The sequence below is a fragment of the Ciconia boyciana genome, chromosome 7 (genome assembly GCF_034638445.1).
Source record: "Ciconia boyciana chromosome 7, ASM3463844v1, whole genome shotgun sequence".
NCBI classification, from domain to species: Eukaryota; Metazoa; Chordata; class Aves; order Ciconiiformes; family Ciconiidae; genus Ciconia; species Ciconia boyciana.
Window position 1 is genome coordinate 17182319 of NC_132940.1, and position 15354 is coordinate 17197672.

Here is a 15354-nt window from a genome sequence, read left to right on the forward strand (position 1 = left end):
AGACCAGATGCCTGGCCAATCCCTTTTCAAGTCAGATCCCCATCTTAAGCAACACTTCCATCACAGATGTCCTTTTTCTGAAAAAAAAAAAAAAAAAGGAAAATCAGGACAAGAAACCTTCTCTTATCAACCATTTGGCCCACAAGTCCTGCTAGGAACCAGCTAAAAAAGCACAGGACGAAAAGTTGCCAGCATACCAGGAAAGCATCTCAGACATTATCACCATCTCCTAACTACACCTACATACACAGAATACATAAAGGCACTTCCAAATAACAAGAAAACCATGAAGCTGTTCCTTTTCCTTGACATATTTCGGCCATAGATCATTCTCAAACAAAGACCGTATTAAGACAAGCTGTAAGAATCCGCGGTCTCCTCTCTTTTATGGGCCATAAGAGGCCCCTCCACTAGGGAAATCGAAGAACTGCTGAAAACTAAAGTGTAAAATGGGGAAAAAAAAACCAAAAAAACCAAACCAAACCACAAAACCGCTCTTCTTAGAAACATATTTCAGGAAGTTAAAACATCCGGAAGAAAAAAAAAGTAATACCCAGGTGAAGCCAGCAGGAACACCGTCACCTAAATTATCTGGCACAATAGTAGATGTCCAGAAAGATTTAATGGTTTGTTCACTTTTACCCTAGAAAATATACAAAACAGTTAATGGAAAGAAGAGATAAGCAAAATAAGACTACAAGTACATCACAATAGAAGCACAAAGGCTTCCGTGTTTAAACCTCTTGAGAATAAGGCAATTGCACAGAGAAACACACAGTAAAAGTTGTTTAATGACAATCACTGAAAAATACATCAATTGATGGCAAACCCCACAAAGCAGATAAGGCATCTGCTGCAACTATTTAGTGGACTGAGCATTAAGAGTGATGTGGTAAAAGGATTCAGGATGCACGATGTAAAGATTAACTGAAGTACAAACCATTCTGCATCTTTTAGTTATGGGAGAAAGTACGGCAAAACAGAAGGAAAATGTGAAACTAGCAAATGTGAGTTTCTTGGATTCAGTAGAATTTGGTTCAAAGAATACAGAAGTAAAGTGATACTGAATTTCAAGAAAGCAAATACTTTCCCCATTTCATAAGACATAGTGACAAGAAGTAACAAAATCCAGCAGCAAGTAAAGATGCTATAATTCAAATGCATCACGGCAATAGTCCTTTATACATACAGGAATTTACGTACTTTGCGAAGCCAGGCAGCTTTACAAACTGCTCAAAAGCTCAAGGTTTACAAATCTTTAAGTGGTACAGAGCAGACATACTGAAAACGGGTATACCACAATCATGTAAGGCTACTATATGGCTGAGATAAAGAAACAAAACAGCCTAATGAGTTAATGATAGCCAGAAGGCCTAAAGAGAATATGAAATTTCACAAGGGAAAAGTTATTAAAAAGAGAGTGGGTTGACTACTGAAGATGAATGCCTGAAGTTTCAAAAACTGAAAAGATATTAGTGGTATCTTTAGTACAAGTGAAAGCTGTGGGTGGTTCCCCAAAAATGCAGGGAAGTCAAAATATGTAACTTGTACCATTAATAAAATACTGGCATGATCACGGAGAAAAAGTGAATGCCGTAAGTCTACTTTAATTACAGTACTTGTTACACAGCCTCATGAAACATTACTGTAATTAATTTTAGAGGTGGGGGTGTACCAAGGAATACCAAAGGATGCAACGAATAACTCTTAATACATCAAGTTCAGAAAACTAATAGGTCAAATCTCATTTGAAAACTTAAATTAACATAAGTAAGCAGTGCATTGATAAAATAAACAGAAATATAAAACTGATGAGAAATCAGTCCTTGTAAATCGGCAATACTTTTGTTATTACACTTAGGTTAATCTAATGAACCTCCACTTCAGAACAGGAAGAACTGATACTTCTGTAATTTTGGATCCCTAGATAGCAAATTCTAACTTCAAAATTAGCTCATATGGAGATAGCCTGAATACCTCTAACACTCTGTACTAAATGGTGGAAACATATCCACAAATTTATACTTATTTGCTTGGGAATCACAGTGCCATAAACCTTCCAATAAGGGGTTACTAGTGCTTTACGATGAAAAGGAAAAGCTATGAAATAAAGAAAACAAATTATTTTCTTGGCAAACAAGCAGGAAGGTCAATTCCCTCCTTGGCAAGGTCGAAACAATCAGCCTTAGCTCATTTCCGTCAACAAAGAGAAAAAACAGAGGGATTCCCCTTTGGCAGCATCAGCAGGAAATAACAAGTTTTCTCCTTCCTGACTGGAACATGAAGAGGTTCTCCTCCACTCCGCCTTTGTGAAAACGCTGATGGCTATGCTGCCATGTTTCACAGCACTGCAGCTTCCAAGTTCAGCCCATCACTTCAACTGCCCTCAAACACGAACGAGTTTGTATCTTTGCTCCTAGAAGCCTCTTACTCCAGCCTCCCCACGCTGCCAGGTCCCCAAAACTGAGAAACTCTACTAACTTTAAGTCAGCATCTCACTGTCTTTTTCTTCCAAGAAACTAGCAGCAAATCCTCTTTTTCCTTCAAAAAAATATTTTAACAGCAACCCAGACAGATACAGTTGAATTAAACCCCTCGATACATCTCACAACACTTATGCTAGACTGGAATAGGACAAATGGTTTGAATATTATTTCTGGTCTACAGCCCATTTTTACCAGCTCCTTCCCCATCTGTTGCCAAGGGGCAACAGATTATTCAACAGGGTTTTTCCAACTGCAATGTTTTCTTAGACTTCATGGCCTGTCTTCTTGCCTTCAAGTCTGCCTTATATGTGCATGCTACACAGTACATGGACTTCCGTGAAGGCATTTCCCATACTATGCATATGTTACATAGTACATACATACAGGCAAGTTCCTCTCTGCTCCCTAGGAGAGATGGCAGGCTGGAGCAAACGGCAAGATTTGTTCTTGAAACAGCCTGTCCTAGATGCACACTTCTTCAGACAGAGGAGAGAAAATCTGCCTGTGCATATGCTGTGCATGCTGCTCCCATGCTTCAAGCCCTGTTAGGATGCAGAAAACAGGCTACTGTGTACAGTTTTCTTTATGTTTTAGAATTTGGGGTCTGCCTACCTGCTTTGCAAGCATGAAGGGTCTGAAGGTCTTCAGGTCTGCCTGTGGTGCTTACAGAACACCACTAGATGACTGGACACGACAAACCACTGGCTGAAGCCAATACTAACACTTTTATTGTTATCTCATCCTCCCCTCTTTACTTACATATTCCTCCGTGAGTGGTCTGGATCTAACTTGCTCCAACATAGACTGCAGAATTTTGGAGCGGAGGCTATAATTTCAAATAAATCTTTGTGCAATAGATGTCTCAGTCAGCGACTCTCTAGCTGGGACACTCCAGAAACCCTAATGCAATACCATTTATTATAAAACAGTTCATCCAAAAGAATTCAGCATGGGTTACAAAACACTGGATTGTTACTTTAAAAAACAGGCGCCTACTGGTTCATAAAGGAATCCCTTTCAAGAAAAAAAAAAAAAAAAGAATGATTGCTCAAGATAGTAAGAAGGACAAATTCTGGGTTTTTTGGAATCATCCCAAAAATCTTCTCAAAGGTCAAGCAATTGTAGTCAGCCATCATAAACATTTAGCTATGCATGCTACAGATTCAGATCGTACATACTACTTATACTCAGCAATGACTAGCTTTCTGCTTTCCATTTATGTTGTGTAATACAAGATTTCAATGAAAACTAAGTAGATAGGAAGGAAAAGTGACTATTTTTTACAGTAAAAGCTGAGTATCCTGACATCTGTTGCTCTGCATCACTTTTGTCAGCACAGACACTGATGTTCAGATAAAGAAGGAGCAAGTGAAAAATGACACTGGAATGGCTGCAGTAACAAAACTAGAAAGCCTGAAATGACCTACAAGAAAACGTAACAAAGTATTCAGTAAGAAAATATGAAGTTTTAATAAAAAACCCCACAAAACAAAACCCAACACTCTGGGAAAAAACAGCAGCAAGTATTAATACACAGGAGCGCTGTGTTTAAGAAACGCACTACAGACCAAATTCTATTTCCCCTTGAACAGTACAAAGTCGCCAGAGCTTGACTACAGTTGTGCAGTGAAGAATGACTATTGTAAGCTAGCTCCCTGCTTTTGTAAAGCTGGCAGAGCTGCTTTTGTGCCAGCTGCTGCGAGCTAGAGAGGAGTAATGAATTCTACTGTCAATCTTCTGCTGGCATAGGCTAAAGCCAGCTTGGGGTCTGTTCCAACTCATGCCAAGGCCAGCAGTTCAGCCAGGGATTTGTATCCTTAATTCCTGTCTCATGTATACCACGTACTACACAAATGTGAAGAGAATTGCTTCCTGAGAAAGGCTAGAGAATCTTAAATAAACCACCCCACATTTTTCACATTTGCAGAAAATGCAGAGGAGGAAATAATGCTTGAAACGTGCCAATTCCAGTATATTTATTTTGCTAGATGAACTAGTATTTTTGAAATGAGGTCGCAATGTGATGATAAAAAGAACTGATCCATGCACCACGCTAAGAGCAGTGACTTTTTAAAGCAATTGAGTTATATATGAAAAGCAAAGACTATAAGCTCTGTTGGTTTTACATGAAGTTATTCACAAATGACAATGCAGAACGAAGTGCCCTACAAAGATGGTATGAAAAATTAAGGAAAAATTTAACACTACCAATATTTGAGGCTATCTGCAATGTATTTAAATATAACAGGTTTTGATAATCTTAAAATCACTGACAAAATAGATATCTAATAGACATTTTTAATGACAGGAAAATAAATAATCCAATGTAAATACAACATTTAAAAATATTTGGTTCCATTACATTTATATTATTCTTCGAATTCCAAGATGATTTTCTAAAAGTCTGCTGGCATATTTGCACACACTAAAGCAAAAAAACTTACTTCATCTTCCTAAATCTATTACTGTGACTACTGCAACCTACTAATGTGACCTAACCCTTAGTTATTTAAAAACAATAGACTACAAAAGAAAATTCTCTTTGAGCACAGAACTCAGTCATCCAAGGAAATAACTCTCATTTCTGCCAGCTGATCTTGAGACAGGGAAGTGCTCCAAAATTACTAACATCATCCAGCCTTCTGGGAAGCAACTGCATTGGATCAGTTAAAGCCAAGTAAGTGTTCACCACCATAAAGCAGTGGCATTTAGTAGAGAAGAACCTCTGATACTTGTTTAGCAGATTTTCTTCCCTGTGGTCCACAAGAATTAAGTGGCAAACATGCCAGTATTCTCATGTGCACCAGCCAATGTCACCACAGAGAGTAAGAAGGCCCTTGATGTTGGAGCTGGTACAAAAATGCTTTTGATACTTTTGGCTTTCTGAGTAATTGAAGCCTGAGCTGCACCAGTACTACTGATAGAAAGACCAATGCTACAACTGATTCTATACGCATCCCTGTATGGTGTGGCAGTTTTACAACAGAAAAGCTACAGGATACAGTCTGGTATTGCTCTGTACTCCAGCTTCTTGAAGGATACGGTCCACTGAAAGCAGTGGGCTTTGCAAAGCTTTTAAGGCCAACCAGACCAAATTTTCCACGTGCCTAAATATTCTGTCAGTGCCCACTGATACGTTCAAATCCCAAAAAGTCTTCTCCATCAACTCTGAAACAACATTAACACGCCATTCTGAATATATTAACAGGCAAAAAAGAAAATTACTATATAAAGACCTAACATAGATGTTTAAAAAGGCATTATTTTTCAATTCCATTAAACCAAACGCATGTGACTAGAGACAGGCAACTATCTGAACTAGACTCATGCAAGATATTACTGAACCCAGTAAAGAGATAGTCCGTTTGTGTGGTTTAACCTCATTAAGATTTATTTAATTAATTGTCTGTTAGATTAAAATATCTGCTGTAAACCAAGTCTGTTGCAGTTATCTTTCTTCTAGAAATAGCATCATCTTGTATGATAAGGATGAGTAAATAACTTTTTCATTTAATATCTGTAGTTACAAAAAACCCAGCTCTGACCACTAACTTAGTTATAACAAATATCAAGGGTCTGTTGGATTTAGGAATTCTTTTTTTGGGGGGTTGGTTTGGATTTTTTTTTTGGTTACACAAAGCCTAATAAGGCAATTCTCAGGAAAATAAGAAGGTGCGTTTCCCAAACCAGATTGTATAATTTGGCAGTTGCATCTTTCGTTTCCTTAGTGGAAAAAGCAATACTCTTACCATATGAAGTCACTTTGAAGGCATGTCAAATAAAGGACTGAAGACAGTCAGGACACTAATTTATCCTGAAGAAAGAAAAGACTACTTTATAAAAGAATGTAGACTGTAAAAATCATCCAAGAGGCAGCAGTTAAACCTTTCTTGGAATAGTTACAGCTGAGGACAGAACGGACACCAACCACCAACTAAGTATTGCATAACAGGTGATAGAGGCAAGCACCACCAAACTGCAGATTTTTTCCAAACCAAGGTTTTAAAGAAAGAAGAGAGTTGTGTAACACTCATCTTTTCAAACCTTCCTTCACAAGATTCCTTATAAAGTAAGTGCAGTTAATGAGAAGACATAATGAGAAGTGGCATAACAATTACAGTCTTACAGAGTGTTAGGTGACAGGTAGGGAAGAGAGGACATGAGGAGAGATTATGCTTTAGGTTACTCCAGGTAATTGTGGAGTGCTACCAATTCATGCTGAAAGCAATTCTTACAAGCTGGTTTTAGAGAAGACAGAAATAAGAGCTTATCACAAAGTTCTCTAAGTACTGTCACCACTGATGAAAAAAGGTACCTAGCAAGAAGAAAGCAAGCACCATGTTGTTTCACAGCTATCCATGACATCTGCACACCAGCAGATTTTTCCTGTTGATTTCTGAAGTTCTGCAGAACTCCTGTGAGGAAGCAGAAATCTGTACTACATGGCTAATTTATATTTCTGGAGAAAGAAAAAAAAGACAAACCAAAAAATTTAAAGCATTCTGCAAAGGACCTTCAAACTAAAAGGGCCATTTGCTGTGAAACACAGAAGACAGCCAAAACTAAACCACAAACTCCTGTTTCATAAACAATTGCAGGAAATACTAAAATCCTTCTGTAACATACTTATCTTAAAACTAGAAGACTAACATTTTATAACCCATAATAATCCTGCTTAGATGTTCTCTGAAACACCATTGCACTTCCTCAATAATACGTAATTGTAACTATGAGAAGTATTTTTTTCAAAAGGTTCTGCTAAGCCTAAAACCAACATCCAATTCAACAATGTATATTTACAGTCTTTCTATTATCTAGTGCTTGTGGAGCAGGAATTTTTCTGTTGGGCACAGGGGAAGTTTTAGATAACGCAACATTCATGTAGACTTGCGTGTATTAGTAGACTACACCAATCCTACTCCTCCCATCTGCCCACAGTGTCGGAAGAGGATTTTGCCATACAGGAACATACAGCCTAAAGTCACACAGAATGAGGTGGCACAGGATGAGAAATTACTCTGAGCTGACAGTGGCACTCAAGGCTACACAAACTAGTAGTTAGCAGCTCCCCACTGTCAAAGAAAAGCGGATAAAGAAATGTGAGCGAGCTCTGTCTGCGCTCAGCTTTGGTTCCACACCGAACATCAATAAGCAGCAAGCCAGTCCCGTTTCAATCGCAAGTACTTCCACTGCAGTTCCAGGTATTGATTTATAGAATGAGAACCATAAACCTCAAATTAATTGGGGGGGGGTGGGGGGGTGGGGAGAAGAAATAAAAATCAAATTCTCTCTTAACTGTAATGCAACTACAATAAAAATTTAAATTCTCTCATAGAGCCTTTGTCACAACAACTACGCTGGCATAACCACGCTGAAAGCGCCTGCTGGCAGACACACAGCTTATGTCGACAGAAGATGTTTTTCTGCTGACATAGCAGTCCCATCATTTCAAATAAACTTTGTTCTTTCCTTTCAGGAGTGGAATTTTCTTTCAATATGCTGCTTCCTTGACCTGTCTGCACTGCCACAGCTGGGCCTGCTCCACCAACTTATAGGAAAAGATCCACGTAATTTCCAAGTGAGGAGTTACTTTCCTCAAGTCAAAAAACTTTTCTATTTTAACTTTCTACAGTTCTTTTTAAACTTTTCTTTCACTAAGTGGGATAAATACTTATTACTGTGACTTTAATATCAACCAATGTAGCTGATTCTGGGAACACAGATGAGGCTCAAACTTAAGGATATTTAAGTGTAGCACAACTCCTGAGATTCTTCTAAAAAGCTTCATGAAAAAGAATTTTCTCTCAACAAATCTGTGAGCTAAGAAAGCATTAACCTAAGAAAGAAGAGGAAAATGGTTAAGTAACAAAAGAAATCGATGAGCACAAGAGATGTTTCAGTTTCTTTCCCAAGCCTTCTACGCAACTTACACATCCTACTTCAAGGGATTAAAAGGTGAACTTTACCTGCTATTACAAAAGACATTTTTTCTTCCTTTCTAAAAGAAGAAATGTGAAAACCCAAGCACTAAAATGCCAGGGAAAAACCACTTGTGTATAAATTACTATATTTTTAAAATACAAACGAATATTCAATATCGTTGCTTGAATACTGCCTTTCTAATGACATACTGCGAGAAGATGTACAGCAGTAACATGCTGAAGGCATCTTCAGTTTTTGCTGCATTAACTTAATTACTTGAGAAAGGGACAGAGGTTGTTCATGCTCTGGGAACCTGTCCTGAGCACCACTTTTAAGAGATGAGCAGAAGAGTCTGTTAAAAATATTTTTAAAACGGGAAATAATTTCTGATGTCATTTCCTGGAGCTGAGCTCTAGAAGGGCTGCTTTATGTGGGTGCAACAGCACATTGAACCTGTACGGCTAAAGTGCCTGTGCTGAATAGCCCTTCATGGAGCACTGGGAAAGACAGTAGAAAGACAGACAGAGAACTGAGAAAACTTCATCTGCACAGGTGCTTCTGCAATGAACTTTCCAGGGTAGCTCACAATACCAGCATTTCTACATTTTCCCCCTAAACACCCAGAATTTGGCTATTCTTGAATTAAATGGAAATCAGTCCAGACGTTTCACCTAAAACCAACAGGTTTCTAGCTGACAGCTCTGATGGCAAATGTTACAACCATATTTCAAATAATGATTGCAAAGAGGAAAAAAAAAACCAAAACCAAAAAACCCAAATCAAAACCATGAAGAGTTTGGGGCTTGAATTTCGAAGTATGTTACACATTTTTGAACAGTACTTACTGGGACAAAATACAGCACAAACAGGAAGCTCAGTTACAACTAATATTTTTTTAATATACCTTTCCCCCCTCCCTTAGAAATAATATCCTATGCTCCAGGGAAGCATATTATTTACATTTGTTACATTTGAAGAAAAGAATGTACTTTAAGAACCCTAACTAGGAATCACTGGTCAACCACAATAAGCTATGATATTAAGCTGGTACATATCCTTTTCAGTAACAATGACAACAGGGTGGAGTGTTCAAAATGGTATTTATAACAACAAAAATTATTTCTTTAAAGTTTAATTTTGAAGTTCAAGATTACTGTCTGTTCTGGAAACAAAGAAAACAATTCTGCACAAGTCTGAATTCTGGAGACTTAAAAGCCCACACCCAGAAATATGGTAACATGAAGACTGATGAGCTAGAAACTTTGTGAAAAATGTGTTCTTTCAAATGCAGTGACTGGATGCTGATAAGCACATAATTTTTGTGCAGTGATTTAAAAAGACAGCTCTCCTCAACTATCACTTCAACTCTCTTGGGGAGGTTGATATAACCACAGAGGAACTTGCAGAAGGGAATGGATGCCACCATTTCTGCTGGTCAATACAGTGATTTAGCATTTTAACACAAACCTGTCCTTGCTGCAGACATTGCTACATTTGCATGGACTGCTGCTGAAGCAGCTCAGGTACAGGCACACTCACCAGCTGTGAGTGCCCTAGAGTCTTAAATTGTCCAAGTATGAGCTGAATTTACTACTCAGTAATTGTACAGAAATTTCAGTGCTGACATATTAAAAGACAAAGAAATAACATTTTTGCGGAATCATTTTTAAGATGGCTGGTAATTACTCACTGAAGTTTAATCCATGAGATCATGTAATCTCCACTTGTAATATTGAAGAATAAGAAATGTATTATTACTTTTTGCTATTTTTAATTAATAAGCACACAAACTGAAGAACCATCTTACCTGACAGAGTTTTGTTTCCTGTTTTCTATTTTCATTAAAATTTGTACATCTGACTGAGGAGACACTGTATAGATTTTTAATCTGAAAAAAAAAAAAAGAATATGCAACAGAGATGAAGAAACAATGATGTACAATGACTTTTCTTCCTGTCATCCATAAGAGATGGATCTTTTGCATATCAACAGATAAAAGTATGTATTTCTTCATAAAGACAATATTCCACATACTAAGTATTTCCTATAAATGAGGGCTATAATTACTAGTATGTTTTTCTAATTACTCCAAAGAAAAGGTTCACTGTCACCCTCACTGAGGTTAATTATGGTTACATTTTTTAGAATTACAGTTGCTTTCTTTGATCTTTATGCCACGAGACAATTTCTTAATCTTTTCCTGGTTTAAATTTGGTGGCTATACTCCAGGGTTAGTTGGTTGGTGAATGTTAGGATGGTTTTCATCACAGGAATTGAAGATGTACTGCTGATTGGGAACTCAGCTCTGCATGCTGAAAGTGCAACTAGTTTAAGCCTTTTATTCAGAACCGTTCCCTTCTTTTATTAGTGCATTAGATGAAGTAGGCAGAAAAGTTATTCAATACACACCTTTGACAAACTACAGGATCTGACTCCACTGGATCAATGTATGGCTTAAGGATATCAGCAAGTGTTTTATCGTCAGGCACCCTTTCACCAAAGATAAAAATCAAATACATAAGACATGGTTCATCACGTACAGAAAAATCTATTATCTGAGTCATTAGAAGGAAGCCATATATTTGCATGCTAGAGTGGCACAACTGAGTAGTTTACGGGAGGATCATAAATGTGTATCACTACAGCATAGATAACTGACAGCTTTATCTCAATTTCAACACTGGGACTTCACTGGTATCTACAAGGAGTAAACAGATGCGTATCTCTAGTTTCTAACCCTGCAGCAGAAACAGGCTGTTCCTACAGCCCTAGAAGTAGAGAAGGGCATACTTCTCATCCTCCTTCAGGCTAAGAAAAAAGGAGAAATATTTGTCAACAAAAGCTTATTTTTTGGCCTTTGCAAAATGTGCTTGTGGGATTTCCTACAAAGCAAACAATGCAACCATTTCATCCTATATGAAGGTCAGCTCCAGTGTGCAGGTGAGGAGGGATGGCAAATCTTGCTGAACGTCTGCTCCATGAGAACAGAATATGTTAAGTGTACGGGATATTGCTATCATGAATATACAAGCTGCTCCATTCACATAAAGAAAAGGACTAGCAATCATTTTGCCTGATTTGAAAAGCCCGCTAGCTTTCAAAGAGGAAAGGACTACACAACTTCAAGTATCTTTTTCAATTTAAATGCCCTTTTAATTAAGACTAAAAATAATATTCGCGTTTACCTTGTATAATAGGAATAGATAAGAATTGATAAAATATTTTGTAGTCCAATTTCAGCAGACTAATTTAAACTTTATAAAAACCTGTTTTTCAAGCTCTGTACCCTTTTAAAGTGTATTCAGCATGGCAGTGAGGAAATACGAGCTTCAAATGCCAGTAGAATTTTTTCTCCCTGAAAAGAAAAAGAAATGCATATTCTTAATGTTAGCTGGTAACTAATAGTTGTTTTTTCTATGATAAAGCTCAGTAGCCTACAACATGGGTGCAGAAGAAAATATATAGACAAGATTTTGAATGGCATTTTCAAAGAGTAAAAGGGGCATGCAGAGAAACTGAGAGGCACTTTGAAAGATGCACTGCTCCCAGATCCTGCTGAATTTCAAGTTCTCATGGGATAAAACTCTGTTCCTTACAAATACAGGTAAGATATCACCAATTAACTGATCAACAGCATTTCACATTTTAAAAGGGAGTATCTTCCAGCTGACTTTCTACACGTATAGCTGCCCTTTAATTTCAGAAAAGGAAAATACTTTTTGGTGTATCACCCAGGACAGACTGCCAAACCTGTGCAACAATAGCCAGAGGCCCCAGCTGAGGCCAGGTTCTACATAAAATAGGGCACTCAACTTTTCACAGCAGTGATTGCCTAAATAGAAAATATGTCATAGGCAGAGAGGGAAGCTGCATTTTGGCATAACATGGATAACAGAAGTTAGAAAGAATAAATGTTTCACAGAAAGATCAGGAAGCTTTTGGTAGAGACCAAAACTGATGTCATATTACCTTCTCCAGTTTGCTAGTTTTAAGGCCCATCTTCCCTTTCCAGCTAGCATAATTAGTACCTGAGAATAGAAGATACTGAAGCATAGTTCCACTGCAATATCATCTTAAGAAAGGCAGTATTACCTTGAGGATACTTTGCTAGATTAGGAAATATCTTTTGCCTTTTTACTCCATCTTCAGAAATGCTGCTGAAGTCAATATTGACTTAAGACAAAGCATTTTCCCTCTCATTGCTCCAAATTGTCCCATTTGGTACAGTGAGTGTAACAATATTTTTCTAAAAGAAATCTCCTAAGAAAAAGCACAGCCTAAAAGGTAGGTGCATGGCCCTTTGCTCTGGTTCAGAATTTTACACTCATGACAAACAGTAAAGACTTGGAAGAGAAAGGAGGCAACTGCTACCATTTAGAAATCGGAGGCCAGACATCTGTGTGAAGCAGAAGAACATCTAATGGTACTCCCCCACACTTTTTTTATTTTTAAATTTTTTTTAACACTACTTAAGCCCTATGAATCATTATATCCAGGATAATCACCATCAGTTATGCAAAGATTCTGGTACTACAATTAAAAGTAAACACAGTGTTGTTCCAACATGTTGTTTAACTAGTTTATCAGGCAGATGAAACATTATCCAGCAGCTTCTAGCTGGCTGCAGAGACAAGTGTACGTGCATCCAGTAGCAAAACAGTAAACAAGTTAGCTGCTAAGGTCAATTAATTATGATACCAATTTTTAAATGCAAGCACTTTGTACAAAAAAGTGCTCTTATCAAATAAATAATCATTCCCTTACCTAGTTATTCGTAGGAGAAAACTGAGCTTTACAGCTGAACTACACTTCCTGTAGTGTAAGTAAAATCAGAAGTGTTTGTGTTTACCAAAAAAAGAGCAAGCAAGAACCCTAGCTCCAAGCAGCTAATAATTAGAATAAAAAGCACTAATGAAGGCCAAGGCTCAGCCGAGTTGTGCAGCATGCCTTGTGATTCTTCCCCTCTATCTGGTCATGTTTGTTAAAGCTGAGAATGAGAGATCCTTCCTTAAATGAGAAGGTGAAGTTAGAGCACATCAGGTCTGAAAGAGTTAGTAAGGCTGTTTGACCAGAGCTGGAGGATAACACAGAAAACATTATTAATTCCACAGCACATATAATCAGAAATTGACATAGTATCTTGCCTCATGAATTTTATGCTATTTCACATATTGGTATGATACTGTCTTAAATTACCAAACTGGAAAAGGTTTTGAAATAACTCAAAATCAGTGAGTGGAATTTTGGAAGTTTTTTGCAAGGTGAGTAAAACAAGGTTTTCTAATTCTTGACAGCTGAAGGAAGCATCAACGCTACTGTATGTGTAGAACAAACTGGAATATCAATAGGGTTATGGAACCATTCAATTGACTAGTGATTAACAAGCTTGTGGTTCCTCTCTCAGACATGTGTTAATATCTGGCATTTAACACGGCACGGTATTAATTCAAAGCACCTTCTCAAGGAGAGTTTAGTAAAAGTTGGTAATCTTTAGACATAGAAATAAGGTCACCATCATTAGCTGCAGGAAACACTAATGATGGGCATATTTATTAAAATACTGATAAGGACTGTGTGAGGTTTTTGTTACATGTTATCAACTAAAATGAGGCTTTCTAGCATTTTTTCATTTAACTCATCATCTTCCACAATTTTTTTCAAACAGGCCACATTTATCTACTCTAAGTGACCAACCCATCCTGTGATACAGACTGTCTGTCAAATTTTTAAATCAAGACTGCCAAAGCAATGGGAGTACTGCAGATCTTCCTCTCCCAAGTGGAGACAGACAAACCATGACACAGCTCACAAACATGTATGTGGGCTAGAGGGCTGTCTCTAACACAAGCACTTGAAAAAGAAACGTTACAGAAGTACTTCTAGCTATCTGCTACCTGTTGTTAGGAATACTCTTTATGTGTCTGCAGAAACAGTCATCACACAGCACATTCTGATTTCACATGCAAGACCAGTTCCCTGTGGGCTCACTGAGGCAGACTCAGCTCATCACTGCAGCTGTATAATCAGCTTAAGACGGATCTTTTCAGACTTTCGTCCTCCCTCCCCCTTCCAGGCACAATCTACTCTATGGAATAGTGCACAGAAAGAGCTATGAATCAGGGAGCCTGAACACTGAAGTTAAAAAGATCATTCCTTGTCAAAAAGTTTCACTTTGGAAGAACAGAAATGTTGATTTTTTTTTTCAGCGTGCTAATAATGAAAATGCAGTTAATTACTTCATCTCTCTTCAAAGTACTCTTGCCTGAAAGTAAATGGCAAGCAGAAAGAGGCAGGCTAGATTAAGAACTGCGTAGAAGAAGGCAAGGAAAAAAGCAGCTTAGAATTGGAATAGCCTCATACTCTTCGCTGTACAATGAAGTCTTGAAAAACAACCTGCTGGGTGCCTGTTATTAAAGTGAAGCATCCCTCACCATCACTGATCTCTGCCCAGCTAGAGAACTTGATGTCAACTGTAGATGCTATCAAAGCTGCTTCACAACAAGTTCTGATTAAAATTAGATATCCTGGCTCCAGATCTCACTGACTTAATTTTCCATTATGGCTCACTGGGGTAGTATTTCCTTCAAATACAACTGACATGTACTATGTTCATCTTCTAAATGAAAATGCTTAATTGAGTAAGTCATCTGCAGTTGAGTAACAGCTCCCTGCATGAAGTGTTCCATGCCGCTCAGCTGCCATGGAACACTACTCCACGGTTTTCTTGAATACCAAGGCACTGACTATAAAACAACCAAATAGCAGAGATCTGGATGAGGCACAAGCACATCCTTGATGTCAGTAAAAGCAGCATCATAGCCCATCCCTGCATTGCTTGGCTTCACATCCTATTTTGGCTACTTCAGAAGCATGGAAACTGATCAGAGGGAAAAAGAGCAGCCAAGCACCTCTTCCCCTGCGTCAGATGTAGCTGCAAATTTTGTTC

The 15354-nt window shown here is 37.9% G+C and overlaps 1 protein-coding gene across 1 annotated transcript in view; it reads right to left on the minus strand.

Moving 5' to 3' along the window:
* The window catches only part of ZNHIT6 (zinc finger HIT-type containing 6), a 41340-nt gene that overhangs the window by 16978 nt on the left and 9008 nt on the right, over positions 1-15354 (minus strand). Inside the window, exons 7-9 of the mRNA XM_072867480.1 lie at positions 11695-11763; positions 10818-10898; positions 10216-10296 (exon numbers count right to left, since the gene is read on the minus strand). Of these exons, the coding sequence (XP_072723581.1) occupies positions 10216-10296; positions 10818-10898; positions 11695-11763 (231 nt within the window). The remainder of the gene's footprint in view (positions 1-10215; positions 10297-10817; positions 10899-11694; positions 11764-15354) is intronic.